The sequence below is a fragment of the Bos indicus genome, chromosome 21, assembly GCF_029378745.1.
Source record: "Bos indicus isolate NIAB-ARS_2022 breed Sahiwal x Tharparkar chromosome 21, NIAB-ARS_B.indTharparkar_mat_pri_1.0, whole genome shotgun sequence".
Taxonomy (NCBI): domain Eukaryota; kingdom Metazoa; phylum Chordata; class Mammalia; order Artiodactyla; family Bovidae; genus Bos; species Bos indicus.
Window position 1 is genome coordinate 5593705 of NC_091780.1, and position 25049 is coordinate 5618753.

The window sequence follows — 25049 nt, forward strand, 5'->3', positions numbered from 1 at the left end:
TTGAAATTAGATTGTCTGTTTTTAAAATTAATTGCTTGCTCTTCCTGGACACATTAACGCCATTTCAGGTTACAGTTCAAGTGTTAATCACTTCACTGATGGTTGTGCCACTAGGGCTTCCATCTCTGTATTCTCTGTGGGGCAGCCATGGGAAGCAGAGCCAGACCAAATGGGTTTTTATTCTGTTTAGTATGAAGGATTGTGGTGTTTTAAGTGAGAGCGCTTTTAAAGTTTAAAGTCTTTTTAGACTTGCACCCTGATGTTGTCTTGAGGTTCATAATATGATAGAACTTGTCATATAGCTTAAGTGTCCGGTTTTTAGCCAGAAACAAGAGAAGCAGCATTTATCTCCCTGCTTTCACTTTGGGGTGTAATCTTGAGACCGACTATTCTAAATTCAGCCCACAGTTTCCTCTCTCTCTCATTTTTATTTCAGTACCTTATTTTATTTGCAAACTCTTGTCTTCCCTAATGAGTCACACCTGCATACTTGCTTATCTCACGCCAGGCTGGCGTTTTTAGATATAATAATCCACTTAACCCTCACCCCAACCCTACAAAGCAGATATTTTTTATTATCTCCGGTTCACAGATAAGGATAGTGAGCCACAGAATATTTTGCCCAAAGTGAAGGCAGGATTTTCATCCCAGCAGCCTGAATCCTGAGTCCACGCTTTTAGCCATCACACACCATATTGTGTCTCGAGAGCAGGTTTTTCCTGTGGAGGTGGACGTTGTCTTACAGCCCCTGTATTCCAGATAATCCCATGATGCTTTAGTATTTTAATGGCTTGTGGAATTGACTACTTTAGTACTACTTTGAACTTGGTCTGTGTTGTTAATCACAGAAGCATTTGGGTGGAAGCTAAAGCTAAATTGATTTTATTCATTACCCTTTTAAAATCAGCTGTGAGATACTACAGACTATTTAGCTTTAAATTGCATTTCAGAAGTAGCATGAATGGTAGTATATTTCAACTCAAGTATCATGTGGATTTTACCTCTTAATAATTGTATTCTGGTTGTGTTTTGATAAAATTGGTTTCTTTGTGCACATAGGAATATTAATGTGGCTCTCTTGGAAATTTTTCAAAGATAAGAAACAAATGGTTTCTTCCCTTTAGCATGCCCACACATGTACAAAGGTATCTTTCAGTCACTTACTTCACATGGCTGAGCAGTGTTTACTGAACACTATTACATGCCAGGGACTGATATATGAGTTATATTTTGTGTAGATTGGGGCTCATTCCCATTTTAAAATGGACTTTTTCTTTATGAGAGGGTTGATTTCTCTTTAAATTAATTTCCTCATTCCTGCTATGTTTGCATACTTTTCAGTAGCATATCATTTGTAAAAATGTAGTAACCTGGTATATTTTCTGTAGTCCAGTCAGGTTTCATTTATGCCAAATTCTTTGTTAAGGTTCTATAACTGGCGTAAGACCTATAGGTCCATTTTAAATCCATAGGCATTAAGGGAAAAGCATGATCAGGTGGCGCTAGTGGTAAAGAACATGCCAGTGCAGGAGACAGAAGAGGTGCAAGTTCGATCCCTGGGTTGGAAAGATCCCCTGGAGGAGGGCATGGCAACCCACTCCAGTATTCTTTCCTGGAGAATCTGGTGGGCTGCAGTCCATAGGGTTGCAAAGAGTTGGACACAGCTGACGCGACTTAGCACTTGTTACAACTACTATACTATATACATTCTAAGATGGGCATTGTTTTCACATTTTAGCATCTCTGAAGTGAAGATGCATTTTACAGTGGCTGGCATTATGTGGTTACAACTGGCAGTATAGGCATATCTCATAGTTAACACTGGAAATTTGTAGCTGCTGCAGAAAAACAAGTATCACAAGAATGCAAGTCACACAATTTTTTTTTTTTACTTCCCACTGCATATGAAAGTTATGTTTATGCTATACTGTGGTCTTTTAAGTGTGCATATCACTATGTTTAAAAACCAATGTACATATGCTAATTTAAAAATATTTTATTGCTAAAAATGCTAACCATTATCTGAGCCTACAGAGAGCATAAATGTTTTTCGTTGATCTTTCAGTTGTTTTTCACTATAATAAATATAATTGTAACAGTTACCTACAATAAGACTATATTGGAAAGAACATCATTTGGAAACTAGGCTTTTTGACTGTATTAAGGCTAAATGTACGGTTTCATTTATTCTCTATGATGTTTTTTCTAGAAGTTGTTTGTATATAAATGTATTTTTGTAGCTAGACTACTTCAACTCTTAATATGTAGCATAAAGAAAGCATAAGGAAAAATGTAATCTGATGGCCTTAAATCTGTTGTTTGGCAGCAGAATTCGTCACTGTTTTCTCTTAATTGACCCCTAATGTTTCCTCTGGCAGTGGAATGAGCAGTTTCCTATGAAAGGCATGTGTTCCAGAGCTCAGGGCCCTTCACCTTGACTCCAGCGGCTTCCTGCTGTTTTAAAGCATAAAGGCCCCATCGCTGGGGGGCTGTCAGGCCCTGCACTCTTCCCCTGCTCTCCCCCAAGACTGCCCCTGCCCCTGGGTCTGCTGCACCCTTGATGTTCCCCTGCCACAAGGGAAGCAGTCCCTCCTCCGCTCTGGTTCGCATCCTTCTGCTTGGAGAGAGATGCACTTCAGCTGGAGGATCTGTGTTTTGCTCACCACTGCATCCCTGTGGCCTAGCACATACTTGGCACTTGATGAGCGTTCCAAGAAAATGTGTTGAATGAACAATTTTATTTTTTAATCTTTTGTTTTATAGAGCAGAGGGTTTTATAGGTGGGGAGTCGGTAGTATCAGAAAATTAACCTGAATATCTAGACTTCGATTTTCCAGCCTTAGCCAAAACATAGTTATCTGGGAAATATTTTAATATTCATCATTCTTTTTCGTTGGGATTCCTTTGAAAACAAGTTAGAACTTTGCAGTACCCGGTAGTGTGGGCTTCTGTTAAGGAGAAGCAAGCATATCAAGTAGCTTTTTATCATCCTTTTGAATGTACAGTGATTCAACATGAGTCGATATGGGAATTTATAGAAATGGGAAGCTTGGAATGAACTGTTCTCTCACTGATGTTTACTTTAATTCCAGGACGTGGTCCAAGACAATTCCTGGGAAAGTTGAATTCTTCTCTAGTGAGGGTTCAGACACGTCGATCTCGATCCCAGTAGTACCACTGCGGGGCGTGGATGACTCCTACCCACCCCAGAAGAAGTCTTTCATGATGCTCAAGTACATGCATGACCACTACTTGGACAAATACGAATGGTTTATGAGAGCAGATGATGATGTTTACATCAAAGGAGACCGTCTGGAGAGTTTTCTGAGGAGTTTGAACAGCAGTGAACCCCTCTTTCTTGGGCAGACGGGACTGGGCACCACGGAAGAAATGGGGAAGCTTGCTCTGGAACCTGGCGAGAACTTCTGTATGGGGGGGCCTGGTGTGATCATGAGCCGGGAAGTTCTCCGGAGAATGGTCCCACACATCGGCAAGTGCCTCCGGGAAATGTATACGACCCACGAGGACGTCGAGGTGGGAAGGTGCGTCCGAAGGTTTGCGGGGGTGCAGTGCGTCTGGTCTTACGAGGTAAGAAAAAGAGGAAAAGCTGTTGGTTTTGTCGTTCGTTCTGGGCCACCATAGGAAACCGTGATAATGTCCTTCTTAACGCTTAACAATTGGTACTAAGTTATTACATATTTTTACCTTAGTTCTTTTGAGTTCTCTCTCATTACCTTTTCTCTTAGCTTTTAAATTTACCTTTGTACTTTGGTCCTGAAATTTTAGTTAATGATGGCGTTTGGGACCCAAAGAAAAGGGTTAATACAGGTCACGGTGATACTTTCATGATTTTCCCGAAGATTCATTTACTCTGACTTCTGATTCTGCAGATGTGATTTGCGAGAGTGGCCTTTTTCTTCCAAAGGCCTGACGCCTCTCATCTGGTCATGCTGACCGCATAGTTTAGAGACTTACATGTTTTGAATTCATAAAATGAGTAATAATGTAAAACAACCAACAGTATTTGGGTTTGCATTTATTTTAAACCTTGACTTTCTTACAGTTACTAAGATCTGGAAGTTTGCAATACAGTTTTCCTTTCAGAATAGGCAGTTTATGAGTTATATTGATACATAAGTGCAATTTTTTGAAGGAAACCTACTTGGAGATGTTTTCTTTTTAATAGTTCTGGAGAATATGAGTTAGCTTTTGACTTTTCTGTGTTTATTGGCAGATGTTCACCTCTTGCCTGCAGTTGCAGGATGTGATATTAGTCAGAATGGAAAAAATTATTTAGGTTGTGTTGTGTTTAGATGGATAAACTACTGATAGTTGTGAGGCACAGAGGGGATTGCTAGACCTTTGCCCAAGAAAAAGAAACGCAGCTTCAGATGTAAACTGTTAGCCTGTCTTCAGAGTTAATTTTCTAAAGTGCTTATGTGAAGAAATGGTGTTCTTGCCTGTACTTGTCTTTTCCCTGGACGTCTTTTGAAATGTCTCCTAATCATACTGTTTCTTTTGTTTGAACTTTTAGCTAAGTGGACACTTTCAAGTATACAGGCAGCAGCCTTCCTGCAGTTTCCAAATACAAAAGATGCCTTTTGAATCAGAATGCCATCTGAGTGAACCCTGTCATCTCTGTCTCTTCCCGTGCCCCTCCATCCACCAGCTCTTGCTCCCTGGATTGAGGGGAGGTTCTGTTTTCACAGATTTTTGCTGCTAGGAAAGCTATTTGGGAATTTCGTGGAGTTTTAAACAAAATACAGCTACTGTATTTTTGCATTTTCCTCATGCTTAATTAAGTAGTTTTACCTTGAACATGTTTCATCATGTTTAAAATGTGTCATGCCCTCTGTGTTTTGGAGTGGTTTATACTGCCCCTGAACGCTGAGGCGCTAGCCTCCTTGCTAGAAATGTCGAGGATAGGCCCGCCTTTGAGGTGCGTGCCAAGTCACTCCCGTCCTGTGTGACTCTCTGCGACCCTACGGGCTGTAGTGCACCAGGCTCCTGTCTTCATGAGGTTCTCCAGGCAAGAGTACCGGAGTGGGTTGCCATGCCCTCCTCCAGGGGACCTTCCCAGCGCAGGCATTGAACTGTCTCCTGCGTTGGTGGGCGGGTTCTTGACCGCTAACACCGCCTGTTAAGCAAGCCCGTCTCAGTGTTGTCGCACTGTTAGACCTTACACGCTGCTAGGTAGGCACCAACGCTCAGTGGACTGAGTTATCAAGAACTTAGACCTAACATTAATGCCGAGATAGAGGGAGGAAGTATTATCCTGAGGTTGTAGGGCTTGGGAGCCAGTTTGAGGGGCTGTTTTTCTTTTCACGATGTGAGCGCCAAAGTTTTGTAAGGCCTGAAGTGAGGGTGCTGGAACCACCCCATCTGTGTACTTGGAACTGCTGGTTAGACTTCCTGGGTCTGGTAAATGACCTTATTAAAAAAGGGCCTGGTTGGGGAGGAAGCTCCCTTCACTGCTTGTGTGACCCGTCACTGCGCGTCCCTGCCCAGGAGCTCCTGAGTCACCTTGGATGCAGGCCCCACTCCTCTGCATTTCTCTAAAGCCTGATGACAGTTTTTTCTAGATACTGCTGGCTTGGCCTCCACAAGACTTATACCAGCTGACTTTCCTTCTGTGGGAGAATATCTTTTACCTGGGCCTTCCCCAGAGGCTCAGAGGTAGGGAATCTACCTGCCAGTGCAGGAGACTTGCCTTAGATCCCTGGGTTGGAAAGATCCCCTGGAGGAGGAAACAGCAACCCGCTCCAGTATCCTTGCCTGGGAAATCCCACGGACAGAGGAGCCTGGCGGGCCACAGTCCATGGGGTCCAAAGAGTCGGACCTGACTGAGCAGCTGAACGACAGCAGCAGTCTTTTACTGCAGTGTAGCCTGTCTTTTCACTGTAAACATGGGATTTCTAATATATGCAAGTTATGAATTTAAGTGTAGTCTAATTCATCATTCTTTCTCTGTGTGGTTTGTGCTGTTTTTTATGTCTTAAGAAGTTCTTCCCTTCCTTGGGTCACAGGAACTTTATATATATATTTCTTTGTAAATTTAATTTTCACGTAGAGTTTTTCACTGTCATTTTTAAGAACTCTATTGAGGCATTCACCACTTTGTTAGACTTTTGATTTCTTTTCTCTTTCCCTTTATGTAGGGCTTTAAGCAGTTCTAACCTGAAAAGTCATTAGAATTTATTATTATGTTCACCATAATAACTTTTATTAACTTTTATTAAACTTTCTGTAAAATCTAGATTCTCTGTTAAGGCTCACATTAAGAGAAATTATTGAGGTGGAGTCTTATATTAAAGACAGCTATGTTAAGCTTTGGATCTTGGAAGGTACTGTTATAAACGTAGCCAGAAGGTTTTTTTTTTTCCTTTTTGCAAGTCCCAAGTAACGCCTTGGGATTACACTTACATAATTAAAGTGGCTCCTCAGAAGCAACTGTCATAAGCAAAATTCAGATTCATTTCTACACTTGTTTTGACTTTTTTTTTTTGCCATGCCATGCAACACATGGGGATCTTAGTTCCCTGATCGAACTTGTGACCCCCTGCATTTGAAGCGTGAAGTCTTAACCACTGTACCACCAGAGAAGTCCCTGTTTTGTCTATTAATAGTGGCTGATTCTTAATACATGACTTTAAAAACTTTATTTGGCAGTCATTTTAATTTTATAGGAACATTACAGGAATTAAAAAAAAAAAATGCAAGCCTACACTCAGTGTAACCTGTTAGTGTTTTATCCATTTGTGCCATCATTTGCTTGTATTCCTACTTGCCCCCCGTTCCTTCCAGTACAGAGACATAGACATACTCAGCCACCATTTAAGGGTAGCTTTCTTTGTGGTCCTTTACTTTAAACAGTGTCAGTGTATTTTGACTACAAATATACAAATTCTCTTATACCACCACAGTACAGCTTAAGTAAATGAAACATAATGTCTGTAGACTCGGTAAAGCCCCAGCAACATCTCCTCCTTCTCCATTACAGCCTCCATCCTGGGGTCAGGCATTAAATTTGATTGTCATGTCTCTTTAATCTGGGGTGTTTGCATAGGCTCTTTCTTTGTTTTTCACGACCTTGGCATTTTCAAAACATGATTTTCATATTGAAAATAAGTGACTTAAATATAGTAAACCATTAGATGGTTTTTAGTAATGCTCTTCAAGGTTTGTTAAAACCTCCCATGAGAGCACCTCTCAGCACAGTGTGGGCCTTGAGACTGTTAATGCTGGTCAGAAAGTGAGGAGGAGCTCGCAAGCCTGATTCTCCCTTGTCACATAGGATCAGTATCACTACCTCACATTCTTTTCTTAAGAAACATTATTGAACAGTTCGAAACAGTAATTTATTTAGGCAAATATATGACATATTATACCACACACTACTCTTTTAATAGGAGGGACAAAAACGAAAGTTGAGCCAAGTAACCCATGCATCTTCATTTCTTACTGAAGTGTATGTTATGCCTCTGGAAAAGTGCATAGATCATACCTAAGTGCAGAGCTCAGTGGGTTTTGGCAAACTGGACACAGCTGGGTAACCAGCATTCAGATCTTTCTTGTATGATTTTAACTCAGTGTTGGACTAATAATGAATGTGTTTGGGGTAGAAAATAATCATTACCAGTGAAAGTCAGTAACAGGAATAGATACAGCAACTTAAAGTGAAAGTCGCTCAGTCGTGTCCGACTCTTTGCGACCCCATGGACTATACGGTTCATGGAATTCTCCAGGCCAGAATACTGGAGTAGCTTTTCCCTTCTCCAGGGGATCTTCCCAACCCAGGGATCAAACCCAGGTCTCCTGCGTTGCAGGCGAATTCTTTACCAGCTGAGCCACAAGGGAAGCCTGTTTTTAGCAACTTAAAGATCTTTTTAATAGTTAATGCTGTCACGTGGTTCAAAATTCGTACGGGCAAAGGGCTTACAAAGATAAGTCCTCCCACCTTTATCTCCAGCCACTGGGTTCCCCCGAAAGTCAGTCACCGTGGTCCACCTTTACAGTTGCACTCTATGCATTGTTTCTTGTTGTTCAGGCCCTAAGTCATTTCTGACTCACGACCCCATGGACTGCAGCATGCCAGGCTCCTCTGTCCTGTATATAAGCAGTTACGTTTGTGTATCTTCCCCTTTTTATACAGATGGCAGCATGCTTTACATACTATGCCCATCTTGCTAGTCTACACTTACATGGATTGGAAGATTTTCAATTTGATACAGAAAGAGTGTTACCGTTTTCATGGCATTCAGGCTATTTCTAGTTTTTCCCAGCCGTGTTTCTAACCACTGATGCATCCTAATGTTTCCCAGTCTTTTACATCATGGCACACGGCAACTGCCTCCAGAGGGCTCCTGCTACCCCAATCCTTAACGCTCTACCCACCCTGTCCAGACCCAAAGGGGTTGTTATTTGGCACATCCTGAACTGTTTGGGGATACATCAGTATACCAAGTGGAGAAGGCAATGGCACCCCACTCCAGTACTCTTGCCTGGCAAATCCCACGGACGGGGGAGCCTGGTGGGCTGCAGTCCATGGGGTCGCTAAGGGTCGGACATGACTGAGCAACTTCACTTTCACTGTTCACTTTCATGCATTGGAGAAGGAAATGGCAACCCACTCCAGTGTTCTTGCCTGGAGAATCCCAGGGACGGGGGAGCCTGGTGGGCTGCCCCGCACAGAGGTTGAACATGACTGAAGCGACTTAGCAGCAGCAGCAGCAGTGTACCAAGACCATCAGTGGTGATGTCTGAGTTAACTGGTAAGTGTTTGTTAAGGGAAGTTGGTAGGAAATTGCCAAAGAAGGATGAAAGAAAAATGGCCTTTTTCTCTCTCAGAGACTTTAGTTAAGGAGATAAAAATATATATGTTCATGAAATAGCTGGAAAAAACTTAGAAGTGTTCAACCTTGTGATGCTGATTTTAAAAATATAAAACAGGGAAAGGTAAGATCTGTTCAGTTCAGTCTTTCAGTCATGTCTGACTTTTTGCGCAGCACGCCAGGCCTCCCTGTCCATCACCAACTCCTGGAGTCCACCCAAACCCATGTCCATCGAGTTGGTGATGCCATCCAACCATCTCATCCTCTGTCGTCCCCTTCTCCTCCTGCCCTCAATCTTTCCCAGCATCAGGGTCTTTGCAAATGAGTCAGCTCTTCACATCAGGTGGCCAAAGTATTGGAGTTTCAGCTTCAACATCAGTCCTTCCAGTGAACACCCAGGACTGATTTCCTTTAGGATGGACTGGTTTGATCTCCTTGCAGTCCAAGGGACTCTCAAGAGTCTTCTCCAACACCACAGTTCAAAAGCATCGATTCTTCGGCGCCATACGTGACCACTGGAAAAACCATAGCCTTGTCGGTAAGATCTATGACGTTCCTTTTTTAGAAAGGCGTATCACCAAGGGAGATTGGAGTTTAGAGCAAAATACATGAAAAGAGAAGTTCTTCTGTGTTAGTCTGACTGGTTTTTAAAGGAATATTGAACATCCTTACCTCAGAAGTCTGAGTTTTTTTCCTATATAGGAATTTCCTATTCCTAAGAAATAATATTTCTTAATGCTAATTGTCGTAGAGCTGGTTTGTGTTATATGGGGATGCCTTCCTCGTTCCTTTAGGCTGCCCCTTAACCTTTCCTGCCCAAGACCAGGCAGGCTTCTACAGGCTAGATGCTCAAATACTGAGCACTAGTGTGCCTGCTTCTTCGAGGCAGAACCCCTGTGGTCTTCTACTGAGTCTTCTTCTTTTGTTCTGGCAGTTTGGTGGTTCAGTTTCCAAGCCCTAATAGATTACCTTCTAATCTGTGAGCACCTACTGTATAAGGACTGTGTCAGTTGTAAGTGGGAAGGGCATGAAAGGAAGTGAAAAATAAAAGAAAATGCAGCTATGACCTGCACAATAGTCTTGAGACCAAATATTATCTTACTGATTTCTTTCTAGTTTCATTCAATATGGTTGGAAAACATACTTTGTATTTCCAGTTTTTAAAAATTGCTAAATCTTTTTTATGGTGTCACATGTGGTATACCCTGGAGAATGTTCCACATGCACTGGAGAAAAATGTGTATTCTGCTCTTGTTGTGTGGGCTGTTGTCTGTTAAATCTAGTTGGTTTTTATGTTGATCAAGTCTGTTTCTGTCTTTGTCTGGCTAGTTTTTCTGTCCATAACCGAAAGTCAGATATTGAAATCTCCAATATTATTGTTGAATTGTCTATATTTCTCCCTTTTATTATGTCAGTTTTTGCCTAATACATTTTGGGCCTCTCTTGTTATGTGCAGTTATGTTTCAGTTCAGTTCAGTCACTCAGTTGTGTCCGACTCTCTGCAACCCCATGAATCGCAGCATTTATGTTTATAACTCTTATATGTTCATGATGAATGACTCCTTTTATCATTATAAAATTTCTTCTTTTATCTTTAGTAACAATTTTTGTCTTAGTTCAGTCCCTCAGTTGGTTCCAGCTCTTCTTGATACCATGGACTGCAGCACGTGAGGCTTCCCTGTCCATCACTAGCTCCCGGGGTTTGCTCAAACTCAAGTCCATCGAGTTAGTCATGTCATCAAACCATCTCATCATTTGTTGTTCCTTTCTCCTGCTGCCTTCAATCTTTCGAGCATCAGGGTCTTTTAAAATGAGTCAGGTCTACATATTACGTGGCCAAAGTTTTAGAGCTTCACTGTCAGTCCTTCCAATGAATATTCAGGACTGATTTCCTTTACGATTGACTGGTTTGATCTCCTTGCACTCCAAGGGACTCTCAGGAGTCTTCTCTAGCACCACAGTTCAAAAGCATCAATTCTTTGGTGCTCAGCTTTCGTCGCAGTCCAACTCTCACATCCATACATGACTACTGGAAAAACCATAGCTTTGACTAGACGGACCTCTGTCGGCAAAGTAATGCCTCTGCTTTTTAATATGCTGTCTAGGTTGGTCATAACTTTCCTTCCAAGGAGTAAGCATCTTTTAATTTCATGGCTGCGGTCACCATCTGCACTGATTTTGGAGCCCCCAAAAATAAAGTCTGTCACTGTTTCCATTGTTTCCCCATCTGTTTGACATGAAGTGATGGGACCAGATGCCATGATCTTAGTTTTCGGAATGTTGAGTTTTAAGCCAACTTTTTCACTCTCCTCTTTCACTTTCATCAAGAGGCTCCTTAGTTCTTCACTTTCTACCATAAGGATGGTATCATCTGTGTGTCAGAGGTTATTGATATTTCTCCCGGGCGATCCTGATTCCAGCTTGTGCTTCATCCAGCCCTGCATTTTGCGTGATGTACTCTGCATATAAGTTAAATAAGCAGGGTGACCACATACAGCCTTGATTTACTCCTTTCCCAATTTGGAACAAATCATGTTCCATGTCTGGTTCTAACTGTTGTTTCTTGACCTGCATGCAGATTTCTCAGGAGGCAAGGAAGGTGGTCTAGTATTCCTATCTTTTGAAGAATTTTCCACAGTTTGTTATGATCCACAATAAAGAAGTAGATGTTTTTCTGGAACTCCCTTGCTTTTTCAGTGATCCAGTGGATGTTGGCAATTTGATCTCTCATTTCTCTGCCTTTTCTAAATCCAGCTTGAACATTTGGAAGTTCATAGTTCACATACTGTTGAAGTCTGAGTTGGAGAATTTTGAGCATTATTTTGCTAGCGTGTAAAATGAGTGCAATTGTGCTGTAGTTTGAGCATTCTTTGGCACTGCCTTTCTTTGGGATTGGAATGAAAACTGACCTTTTCCAGACCCATGGCTACTGCTGAGTTTTCCCAATTTGCTGGCATATTGAGTGTAGCACTTTAACAGCATCATTTTTTATCATTTGAGATAGCTCAACTGGAGTTTCATCACCTCCACTAGCTTTGTTTGTAGTGATGCTTCCTAAAGCCCACTTGACTTCACATTCCAGGATGTCTGGCTTTAGGTGAGTGATCACATCATTGTGGTTATCCAGGTCATGATGACCTTTTTTGTATAGTTCTTCCATGTATTGTTGCCACCTCTTCTTAATATCTTCTGCTTGTGTTAGGTTCATACCATTTCTGTCTTTTATTGTGGCCCATCTTTGCATGAAATGTTCCCTTGGTATCTTTAATTTTTTTGAAGAGATCTCTAGTCTTTCCCTTTCTGTTGTTTTCCTCTATTCCTTTGCATTGATCACTGAGGAAGGCTTTATTATCTCTCCTTGCTGTTCTTTGGAACTCTGCATCGAAATGGGTGTATCTTTCCTTTTCTCCTTTGCCTTTCACTTCTCTCCTTTTCTCAGCTGTCTATCTGTAAGGCCTCCTCAGACAACCATTCTGCCTTTTGGCATTTTTTTTTCTTGGGGATGGTCTTGATCACTGCCTCCTGTACAATGTCACGAACCTCCGTCCGTAGTTCTTCAAGCGCTCTATCAGATCTAATCCCTTGAATCTATTTCTCATTTCCGCTGTATAATCACAAGGGATTTGATTTAGGTCATACCTTCATGGTCTAGTGGTTTTCCCTACTTTCTTCAACTTAAGTCTGAATTTGGCAATAAGGAGTTCATGATCTAAGCCACAGTCAGCTTCTGGTCTTGTTTTTGCTGACTTTATAGAGCTTCTTCATCTTTGGCTGCAAAAAACATATTAGTCTGATTTCGGTATTGACCATCTGGTGATGTCCATGTGTAGAGTTTTCTCTTGTGTTGTTGTAAGAGGGTGTTTGCTATGACCACTGCATTCTCTTGGCAAAATGGTCAGCCTTTGCCCTGCTTCATTTTGTACTCCAAGGTCAGATTTGCCTGTTACTCCAGGTATCTTTTGATTTCCAACTTTTGGATTACAGTCCTTTACGATGAAAAGGACATGTTTTTGGGATGTTAGTTGTAGTTCTTCATATAACCGTTCAACTTCAGCTTCATCAGCATTGCTGGTTGGGGCATAGACTTGGATTACTGTGACATTGAATGATTTGCCTTGTAAACGAACAGAGATCATTTTGTCATTTTTGAAGTTGCATCCAAGTACTGCATTTTGGACTCTTTTGTTGACTTTGAGGGCCACTGCATTTATTCTAAGGGTTTCTTGCCCACAGTAGTAGATACAATTGTCATCTGAATTAAATTCACCCATTCCAGTCCATTTTACTTCACTGATTCCTAAAATGTGAATGTTCACTCTTGCCATCTCCTCTTTGACCACTTCCAATTTACCTTGATTCGTGGACCTAACATTCTAGGACTAACATTCCTAAGCCATATTGCTCTTTACAGCATCAGACTTTACTTCCATCACCAGTCACATCCACAGCTGGGCGTTGTTTTTGCTTTGGCTCCATCTCTCCATTCTTTCTAGAGTTATTTCTCCACTCTTCTCCAGTAGCATATTTGGCACCTACCAACCTGGGGAGTTCATCTTTCAGAGTCATATCTTTTTGCCTTTTCATACTGTTCTTGGGATTCTCAAAGCAAAAATACTGAAGTGGTTTACCATTCCCTTCTCCTGTGGACCACATTTTGTCAGAGCTCTCCACCGTGACCCATCCGTCTTGGGTAGCCCTACAAGGCATGGCTTGTAGTTTCACTGAGTTAGACAGTGCTGTCGTCCATGTGATCAGTTTGGTTAGTTTTCTGTTTTTGTGGTTTTCATTCTGTCTGCCCTCTGATGGAGAAGGATTAGAGGCTTATGGGAGAGGTTCCTGATGGGAGAGACTGACTGAGGGGGAAACTGGGTCTTGTTCTGATGGGTGGGCCATGCTCAGTAGATCTTTAATCCAATTTTCTGTTGATGGGCTGTGTTCCCTCCCTGTTGTTTGACCTGAGACTAAACTGTGGTGGAGGTGATGAAGATAGGGCAACCTCCTTCCAAAGATCCCGGGAGGCACTGCCGCAGTCAGTGCCCCCAGCCCGCAGCAGGCCCCCACCAACCCATGCCTCCACCAGAGACTCCTGGACACTCACGCGCAAGTCTCTTATGGGCTCACTGCCCCTTTCTCCTGGTCCTGGTGTGCACAAGGTTTTGTTTGTGCCCTCCAAGAGTCTACTTCCCCAGTCCTGTGCAAGTTCTGTAATCAAAACCCATTGGCCTCCAAGTCAAATTCCCTGGGGGTTCTCAGTCCCTTTGCCAGATCCCCAGGTTGGGAAATCTGCTGTGTGTCCTAGAATTTATTTGGTATAATTGTTCTGCAGTTTGTGGGTCATCTGCTCGGTGGCTCTGTGGTCGCGTTAGTGGCGACCTCCTCCAAAAGGGCTTATGCCACATGCTGTGACCCAGGTCTCCTGCACCCAGAGCCCCTGCCCCTGCGGCAGGCCACTGCTGACCTGTACCTCCGTAGGAGACACTCAAACACTCAAAGGCAGGTCTGGCTCAGTCTCTGTGAGGTCTCTGGTTCCTGGTGTGCACAAGATTTTGTTTGTCCTCTGAGCATCTCTGGTGGGTATGGGGTGTGATTCTAAATGCGAGTTCGCCCTTCCTTCCATCTTGCAGGGGCTTCTCCATTGCCCTTTGTGGGGTATCTTTTTTTGGTGGGATCCAACATTCTCCTGTCAAAGGTTGTTAAGCAGCAAGTTGTAATTTTGGAGTTAGATGAGCGCAGGTCCTTCTACTCCACCATCTAAAAGTCTTATCTGATGTTAGTATAACCACTCCATCTCTTTTGCATGGTACCTTTTGTTCCATCCTTGCTCTTTCATCCTGTTTGAGTCTTTGACTCTAAAGTATATCTCCTTTATGGTTAGCCAACGGAAGGATAGGGAGAAGGGGTGGTTAGAGAGTTTGGGATTGGACATGGACAGATATAGACAGACTACTATATTTTAAATGGATAACTGACAGGGACTACTACATAGCACACAGAACTCTGCTCAGTGTTACATGGCAGCCTGGATGGAAGGGGAGTTTTCCGGGAGGATGGATACTTATGTATGTATGGCTGAGTCCCTTTGCTGTACACCTGGAACTATCACAAGAGTGTTAATTGGCTAGACCCCATACAAAATAAAAGTTTAAAAAAACAGAGTGTATCTAGTAGAAACCATATAGTTAGATCATTTTTTAACACATTTTGCCATTCTGCTTTTTGATTAAAGTGTTTAACCTCTTTATATTTAATATTACTGATACAGTGAACTACTGCACAATTGCACACATCTCGCACACTATCAAAGTAATGCTCAAAATTCTCTAAGCCAGGCTTCAACAGTATGTGAACTGTGAACTTCCAGATGTTAAAACCAGATTTAGAAAAGTCAGAGGAACCAGAAATCAGATTGTCAACATCCTTTGGATCATTGAAAAAGCAAGAGAGTTCAGAAGAACATCTGCTTCTGCTTTATTGACTACGCCAAAGCTTTTGACTGTGTGAATCACAACAAACTGGAAAATTTTTAAAGAGATGGGAATACCAGACCACCTGACCTGCCTCCTGAGAAATCAGTATGCAGGTCAAGAAGCAACAGTTAAAACTGGACATGGAACAATAGACTGGTTCCGAATCGGAAAAGGAGTACATGAAAGCTGTAAATGGTCACCCTGCTTATTTAACTTATATGCAGAGTATATGTGAAATGTGAAATGCTGGGCTGGATGAAGCACAAGCTGGAATCAAGATTGCCAGGAGAAATATCAGTAACCTTAGAGATACAGATAACACCACCCTTATGGCAGAAAGTGAAAAAGAATAAAGAACCTTTTGAGTGAAGGTGAAAGAGGAGAGTGAAAAAGTTGGCTTAAAGCTCAACATTCAGAAAACTAAGATCATGGCATCTGGTCCCATCACTTCATGGGAAATAGATGGGGAAACAACAGTAACAGTGACACTATTTTGGGGGGGGCTCTAAAACACTGCAGATGGTGACTGCAGCCATGAAATTAAAAGATGCTTGCTCCTTGGAAGAAAAGTTATGACCAACCTAGACAGCATATTAAAAAGCAGAGACATTACTTTGCCAACAAAGGTCCGTCTAGTGAAGGCTATGATTTTTCCAGTAGTCATGTATGGATGTGAGAGTTGGACTATAAAGAAAGCTGAGTCCTGAAGAACTGATGCTTTTGAACTGTGATGTTGAAGAAGACTCTTGAGAGCCCCTTGAGCTGCAAAGAGATCCAACCAGTCCATCCTAAAGGAAATCAGTCCTGAATATTCATTGGAAGGACTGATGCTGAGGCATTGAAACTCCAATACTTTGGCCACCTGATGCGAAGAGCTGACTCATTTGAAAAGACCCTGATGCTGGGAAAGATCGAAGGCGGGAGGAGACGGGGACAACAGAGGATGAGATGGTTGGATGGCATCAGCAACTCAATGGATGTGAGTTTGAGTAAACTCCGGGAGTTGGAGATGGACAGGGAGTCTTGGCGTGCTGCAGTCCATGGAGTTGCAGAGAGTCAGACACGACTGAGTGACTGAACTGACTGAACTGAGGATTTATGTCTCTCATTTTGCTGTTTTTTATATGTCATGTCTTTTTTTTGTTCCTCCTTGCCACTTTGTTTTGTGTTAAATACACATTTTCTATACATTTTCACTCTTGTCATTTCTTTTTTTTATTTTTTGTTATTTTCTTAGAAGTCACTCAGTGTTAAAATTAACGTATTAACTGATAAAAACCTTGGTCAAATTAATTCCAGCTTAATAGCAGTAACATACAAAATCTTTGCTTCTGTATACCTAATTCTTCCCTCAGTCCTTCATGCTGTTATTATATGGAAAGTATATATCTGTATAATTATGTATGCCCATTGAGGTGCATTTATAATTATTGCTTTATGCAATTGTCTTTTAAATCACGATAGAGAAAGAAAGACTTAGAATTTTTAAAAATGCATTTATAGTATTTTTTGTATTTAGCTATATGGTTACTCTTCGTGGACTTCTTATTCGTGTGTATCTGTGTTACTGCCCAGTATCTCTCCATTTCGGTGTGAAAGACTTCAGTATTCCTTGGGGTGGTTCGGGCGGAGTGCCGGGCGCTGCCGCAGTGGGAGGCCCGTGCGCCACCACGAAGAAGAGCCCCGCTCAGTGCCGCTGGAGAGAGCCCGCACCCAGCACAACCGAAAACAGAAAAGACGTTCTTACAAGTGCGGTCTCCTCAGGCACCACTGGGCAGGTCGGGTGACAATGGTTCTCTGGGAATGGGGCTGTGAAGGACGTGCAGCCCCATCCTGCCTCCTTCCGTGGCTGCCAGGCCGCTGGTTTTCACCGTGACGGTGAGCTAGTGATTTTCAAATTTAACACATTGCTAGGACTCTGGGAAAGGAAATAGGGCAAGTTATGATGTCACAAAACCCACTGTTCTTACCAAAATTTCAGTTATTCTTGTAGAAATGCTTCCTGAATTACTGCAGACCTTTGACTAATGTTCAGAGTCCTGAAAAAAGTGTCTGAAAAAATCTGGGGGGCATATGTCTTTGTGAGGGCTTCCAAGGTGGCACGAGTGTGAAGAGCCTGCCTGCTCGTGCAGGAGTCGTGAGAGATGCAGGTTCAGTCCCTGAGTCCTGAAGATCCCCTGGAGGAGGGCATGGCAACCCAGTCCAGTGTTCTTGCCGGGGAAATCACATGGACAGAGGAGCCTTGCAGGCTGTGGTCCACGGTGTAACAGAGTCGACATGACTGAAGCGACTTAGCATGCATGTACCCAGGTGGCTCAGTGGTAAAGAATCTGCCTGCAAATGCAGGAGATGTGGGTTCAGGAGATCCCCAGATCAGGAAGATCCTCTGGAGGAGAAAATGGCAACCCACTCCGGTATCCTTGCCAGGAAAATCCCAGGGAGAGGAGTCTGGTGGGCTACAGTTGATGGGGTCACAAAGAGTCAGACACGACTAAACAACTAACACTTTGTAATAACAGTGTTTTCTTGGAATCTCTGTTTTCTTTTATAATTTTGAGAATACTGTTCTGATGGAACAAATCACAGTTTACCTAAAATGAAGAAGTCCATTGCTTTGGACCTGCAATTATCTTTGTGGCAAGATGAAACCTCCTATAGGTACTTAAACACTTCTGAAACGGTTTCAGTGTTTGATATAGCAGAGTCTTGTGGTTGTGAGGTGTGGGTCTAAGGCAAATAGATACGTCTTCATGAGGTTCATATTTGGTAGGAGTGTGTTAAAGGTATTCTGGGCTTTATATCAGAGAAGACAATGGCACCCCACTCCAGCACTCTTGCCTGGAAAATCCCATGGATGGAGGAGCCTGGTGGGCCGCAGTCCATGAGGTTGCTAAGAGTCGGACAAGACTCAGCGACTTCTTCCACTTTTCACTTTCATACATTGGAGAAGGAAATGGCAACCCACTCCAGTGTTCTTGCCTGGAGAATCCCAGGGACGAGGGAGCCTGAGGGGCTGCCGTCTATGGGGTCGCACAGAGTCGGACACGACTGAAGCCACTTAGCAGCAGCAGCAGCAGGCTTTATATATTAACCACCTTTCTTACTGGGAACTCATAACAAGGCATATTTAACTTAATGTTCAGTTGACAGGAAAGGGCTCCTAGCAACATTATCAGGAGATGGGCTCCATGCATCCTTTTCTTTATCTTACAGTACAGCAGAAGAGCATTTCCTGTATAGTCGAGAAGATTGAGATCATAAAGGTCATCACCCCAATTCTTGTAATAAACTGACAGTCTATCTTCTAAATTATCTCAGTATTCAAAGTGCTTTACAAGCCATTGTAAAATGAGCTGTGAAACTTACTATCACCATGTGAAAATGGACTAATCTATGTGAAAAATGCTTCATTACCTAATACTACTACTAATAAGCCATCAGTAAACCAGAGCAAATAGTGTAAACCACACAGGAAAATGTGGCGGGCCTGTGGAACAGTTAGGATGAGGCAAGATGACTTGGGGGACAGTGTGGAGGGGGCTTGCCCGGTCTGGGCCACCAGCTTCTCTGAAGATGGCTGGGTCTCCGGACTGTTGGGAGCAGTTAGGAAGCTGTCTTGTCACGTCCGGGTGAGGTCTCCGGGTGGCAACAGCAAAGGTTTCTAAAGCTGTCAGTTCCGGGAATCTCCCCGGTCACCCCACTCCCATTGCCCCTGCCCCCGCCACTTTCTCGTGTTTGTTCTCTGCATCTGTGTTTCTGTTCCTGCCACACTAGCAGGTTCCTCTGTACCACTTTGGGGGGCTTCCCTGGTGGCTCCGACAGTAAAGCATCCGCCTACAATGCAGGGGACCTGGGTTCTTTCCTGCATCAGGAAGATCCCCTGGAGGAGGGAATGGCTATCCTCTCCAGGATTCTTGCCTGGAGAATCCCATGGACAGAGGAGCCTGGCGGGTTGTAGTTCATGCGATCACAAAGAGTCCCACATATATGTGTTAATATATGATATTTGGGGTTTTTTTCTGACTTACTTCACTCTGTATGATAGATTCTAGATCCATCCAAATCTCCACAGATGACCCAATTTCATTTATTTTTCTGGTTGAGTAATATTCCAGTGAACATTGGGTTACGTGTGTCTTTTTGAATTATGGTTTTCTCAGGGTATATGCCTAGCAGCAGGATTGCTGGATCATATGGTAGTTCTGTTTTTAGTTTTTTAAGAAACCTTCATAGTGTTTTCCACAGTGGCTGTATCCATTTACATTCCCCCCAACAGTCCAAGAGGGTTCCTTTCTCTCCACACCCTCTCCAGCATTTGTTGTTTGTGGATTTTTTGATGATGGCCATTCTGGTTGGTGTGAGGTGTTAACTTCATGGTAGTTTTGATTTGCATTTCTCTAATAATGACCGACGTTGAACATCTTTTTTCATGTGCTTCTTGGCCATCTGTATGTCTTCTTCAGTGAAACGTATATTTAGGTCTTCTGCTCACTTTTTGGTTGGGCTGTTTGTTTGTTTGTTTGTTTTACATTAAGCTGCATTACCTGTTTGTATATTTTGGAAATTAATCCTTTGTCCACTACTTTGAAAATATTTTCTCCCATTTTGTGGGTTATTATCTCCTCATACGGTTATGGTTTCCTCTGCTATGCAAAAACTTTTGAGTTTAATTAGATTCCATTGCTTATTTTTTTTATTTTCATTAATCTAGGAGATGGGTCATAAAAGACCTTGCTGTGATTTATGTCAAAGAGTGTTTTTCCTATGTGTTCCTCTAAAAGTTCCATAGTGTCCAGTCTTCCCTTTAGGTCTTTAATCTATCTTGAGCTTATTTTTGTGTATGGAGTTAGGTAGTGCCCTAGTTTCATTCTTTTACATGTAGTTGTCCAGTTTTCCCATCTCCCTGTATTGAAGAGGTTGTCTTTTCTTCATTATATATTCTTGCCTCCTTTGTCAGATTAAGTGACTGTTGGTGTGTGGGTTTATCTCTGGGCTTTCTAACCTGTACTGTCATCTGTATTTCTGTTTTTGTGCCAGTACCATACTGTTGATTACTGTAGCTTTGTGTTATAATCTGATGCTGGGGAGCCTGGTTCCTCCAGCTTTGTTTTTCTTTCTCAAGATTGCTTTGGTTATTCAGTGTCTTTTGTGTTTCCATACAAATTTTAAGATTTTTTTGTTCTAATTCTGTCGAAACTGGTGTTGTTGATTTAATAGGAATTGCATTGAGCCTGTAGATTGCTTTGGATAATATGGTAATTTTCAAAATGTTGATTCTTCCAATCCAGGAGCATGGCATATCTCTTCATCTGTTTGTGGCCTCTTTGATTTCTTTCAGTGTTTTATAGATTTCTGAGTACAGGTCTTTGGCCTCCTTAGGTAGATTTAGTCCTAGGTATTTTACTCATTTTGTTGCAGTGGTAAGTGGTAATTACATTGCTTGTCTGTAAACCGTGTGATTTCTCTATCAGATCTTAGGATCAACGCATCTGGGTTGTGGGTTTTTCCCTTTCATCGCTTTAAACGTGTCCTGCCACTCCTTTCTGGCCTGCCGAGTTTCTACTGAAAAATCAGCTGACAGCCTTACTGAGATTCCTTTGTATATTGTTTGTTGCTTTTCTCTTGCTGCCTATAATATTTTTCTTTGAATTTAATTTTTGTTAGTTTGATTAAAGTATGTCTTGATGTGTTTCTCCTAGAGTTTATCCTATATGGGACTCTCTGCACTTCCTGAAAGTGAGTAACTATTTCCTTTCTGATGTTAGGGAAATTTTCAACTATAATCTCTTAAAATATTTTCTTAAAGCTGGTTTTTTTTGTTTTATTCTTGTAGGACCCCTATAATTTGAATATTGATACGTTTAATGTTGTCCCAGAGATCTCTGAGAGCGTCCTCCGTTCTTGTCTCTTTATTCTGCTCCTTGGTAGTTATTCCCACCATTCTGTCTTCCAGCTCACTTATTTGCCCTTCTGCATCAGTTATTCTGCTGTTGGTTCCTCCTCGTGTTTTTCATTTCAGGTTTTATGTTGTTCATCTCTCTTTGTTCTTTAGTTCTTCGAGGTCCTTGTTAAACATTTCTTGTATTTTCTCAATTCTTGCCTCCATTCTGTTCCAAGATTTTGTATCATTTTTACTGTCATTACTCTGAACTCTATTTGAGGTAGGTTGCCTGTTTGCTCTTCATCTATTTGGTCTTGTTGGTTTTTACCTTGCTCCTTTGTCTGTAGCATACTTCTTGGTTGTCTCTCTTTTTTGATGGGTTAGGGTTGTTTGCCATGACGTTTCTAACACTGGCGTTTGCAGCCAGTTTGGTACAGCCAGGTCTCGGTACCTAGATGGGACCTCACTCTGATTAATATTCCAGGGGGTTTGAGATTCTGTTAGCTCAGTGGTTTGGACTTGGCATCCTCACCACAGGAGCTCAAGCCTGACCCCCAGCCTGGGGACCAAGATCCTACAAGCTGCATGATGTGGCAAAAGAAAAGAAAGGACAGTACAATAACAAAAGAACAGAAAACAAAATAAAGTTGTAAAACTTAAAAATATATTAGGAAAAGTAAAAATGTAAGTGAATCGACTACAGCAAGGTAAAACAGACGAACAGCAGAAAAAAGGAAAAGGGGGCAGGGGAAACAAGCCAGAAGTAACCTAGCAATAACAAAGTGTAAGGAGTAAAAGTGAAAAAAATTATTAGAAATAAAAATATAAATGAAACAACAAGGTAAAACAGAACCACAACCCCAAAAAAGAAAGGCCAGAAAGGCCTTTGCTGTAGGGGGTCTTAGAGTAGCTGAGAAAAGAAGAGAAATGAAAGGCAAAGGAGAAAAGGAAATGTATACTCATCTGAATGCAGAGTTCCAAAGAATAGTAAGGAGAGGTAAGAAAGCCTTCTTAAGTGAACAATGCAAAGAAATAGAGGAAAGCAATAGAATGGGAAAGACTAGAGATCTCTTCAAGAAAATTAGATACCAAGAGAACATTTCATGCAAAGATGAGTACAATAAAGGACAGAAATGGTATGAACCTAACAGAAGCAGAAGATACTAAGATGAGATGGCAAGAATACACAGAAGAGCTATACACAAAAAGATCTTAATGACCTGGATAACCATGATGGTGTGGTCACTCTCCTAGAGCCAGACATCCTGGAGTGTGAACTCAAGTGGGCCTTAGGAATCATTACTAAGAACAAAGCTAGTGGAGGTGATGGAATTCTAGTTGAGCTATTTCAAATCCTTAAAAAATGATGCTGTTAAAGTGTTGGACTCATATGCCAGCAAATTTAGAAAACTCAGCAGTGGCCACAGGACTGGAAAAACTCAGTTTTCATTCCAATCCCAAAGAAGGACAATTGCAGAGAGTACTCAAACTACCACACAACTGTGTTCATTTCACATGCTAGCAAGGTAACGTTCAAAATCCAAGCTAGGCTTCAATAATATGTTAATCGTGAACTTCCAGATGTTCAAGCTGGATTTAGAAAAGGCAGAGGAACCAGAGATCAAATTGCCAGCATTCATTGGTTCAGAAAAAGCAAGAGAATTCCAGAAAAACAATCTACTTCTGCTTCGTTGACTATGCTAAATCCTTTGTGTGGATCACAACAAACTGGAAAATTCATTAAGTGATAGGTATACCAGACCACTTTACCTGCCTCCTGAGAAGCATGTATGCAGGTAGGTCAAGAAGCAACAGTTAGAACGGGACATGGAACAATTCACTGGACTGGTTCAAAATTGAGAAAGGGGTACCTCAAGGGGGTATATTGTCACCCTTGCTCATTTAACTTATATGCAGAGGACATCGTGTGAAATGCCAGGCTGGATGAAGCACAAGCTGGAATCAAGATTGCCAGGAGAAATATCAATAACCTCAGATATGTAGATGACACCACCCTAATGGCAGAAAGTGAAGAGGAACTGAAGAGCCTTTTGATGAAAGTGAAAGAGGAGAGTGAAAAAAAAAAAAAAAAAAGCCAGCTTAAGACTCAAAATTCAAAAAATGAAGATTGTGATATCTGGTCCCATCATTTCATGGCAAATAGATGGGGAAACAGTGACAGACTTTATTTTCTTGGGCTCCATAATCACTGCAGATGGTGACTGCAGCTGTGAAATTAAAAGACACTTGTTCCTTGGAAGAAAGCTATGAAGAACCTAGACAGCATATTTAAAAGCAGAGACATCACTTTGCCAACAAAGGTCCAAATAGTCAAAGCTATGGTTTTTCCATTAATCATGTATGGATGTGAGAGTTGGGCCATAAAGAAGGCTGAGTGCCGGAAAATTGATACTTTCAAACTGTGGTGCTAGAGAAACTCTTCTTGGTCCCTTGGACAGCAAGGAGATCAAACCCGTCAATCCTCAATGAAGTCAACCCTGAATATTCACTGGAAGGACTGATGCTGAAGCTGAAGCTCCGGTACTTGTGCCACCTGATAGGAAGCACCGACTCATTGGAAAGACCCTGATGCTGGTAAAGATTGAAGGCAGGAGGAGAAGGGGACAACAGAGGATGAGATGGTTGGATGGCATCACCGACTCAATAGACATGAGTTTGAGTAAGCTCTGGGAGTTAGTGATGAACGGGGGCCTCGCATGCTGCAGTCCATGGGGTCACAAAGAGTCAGACATGACTGAGAGACTGAACTGACTTAGAAGGTGGAGATTAGGCAACTCAGGACTTAGGTATAGGCAGGGTTTAGAATGTGTTTGGGGCGTAGACTCAGGACCCACAGGGCCAAAGAGGGCCTCAGAGGGTGAAGATTAGGTCCAAGACCTCAGCAGGCTCCCCGGGACCCAAGTGGGAAGAGGAGACACTGACCAAGTTCCTCTGCTGTCTTCTGCCCTCCCAAGGGTCTTCCCCTCACCACTGGTACCCTCCGTGCTGGTGGGCCCCTCTTGGGGTGGACACCCCTCCCCAGCTGCCCCTCAGGGGCACAGGTCCCCTCCCTGGCCTCCCCACCCACGTCCTACCCAGTGGCTCTGGGGTCCCCCCATCCCATTAGGTGTCTGTGCTTCACAGCCAGTGCCTGGGAGGCGCCCGAGTCGTGCAGAGATGGGAAGTCCGCATCCTCCTAGTCTTCCACCATCGTCTGTTAATTGTTTTCCTTTTTCATGTTTAAGAACTATCAATGCCATTTATTTACCCTTAAAACATTTCTCCTGAGCCAGTAAGTTTTGAAACTGAGTAGAGACCTAGTTGTTTTGATTAATTGGCATCATCTCCTTTAACCCCTGTGGAGAGCTTTGCCCTGGGTAGTGGAGAGCATGGAAGAGGAGTTTAGACTTTGGCCTTTCCAGTAAGGAAATTACAGTCCAGTTGGTAGGGAAGCCAAACTTGGCACACAATATCCTCTCATCATTTATGTTTGGCAGGCTAATGGTTTATATATATATATATATATATATATATATTTTTTTTTTTCCCTTTCTTCCCTTTTCTAAGCCATGTTAATTGCGGTCTGGCAGATAAAAAAGTCAGTGATGATGAGTGCTGGTCAGCAGTAAATCCTGAGTAAATGCATCTCTGTTAGATGCAGTGATGAAAATAAAGAACTTTTGGGCAGAGATTAAATGGACAAACACTTTAAAGCTACAAGTCAGTGATATTTTAAAATAGCATTATTTGTCTCTGCAATTTTTGATTTCACAAATATCTATGTGTTCTGGTTATAAATCTTTCTCAAGGCTCAAGCTTTCTTCTTCTTTTTTTTTCCCCCTATTTTAAGCCTCAACCTTTGTTAGTTGC

At 42.2% G+C, this 25049-nt stretch overlaps 1 protein-coding gene across 1 annotated transcript in view; it reads left to right on the forward strand.

Annotated features, from left to right (window-relative positions):
• CHSY1 (chondroitin sulfate synthase 1) overlaps positions 1-25049 on the forward strand; it is an 89962-nt gene that overhangs the window by 12793 nt on the left and 52120 nt on the right. The window contains exon 2 of the mRNA XM_019983174.2: positions 3093-3588. Within this exon, the coding sequence (XP_019838733.2) occupies positions 3093-3588 (496 nt within the window). The remainder of the gene's footprint in view (positions 1-3092; positions 3589-25049) is intronic.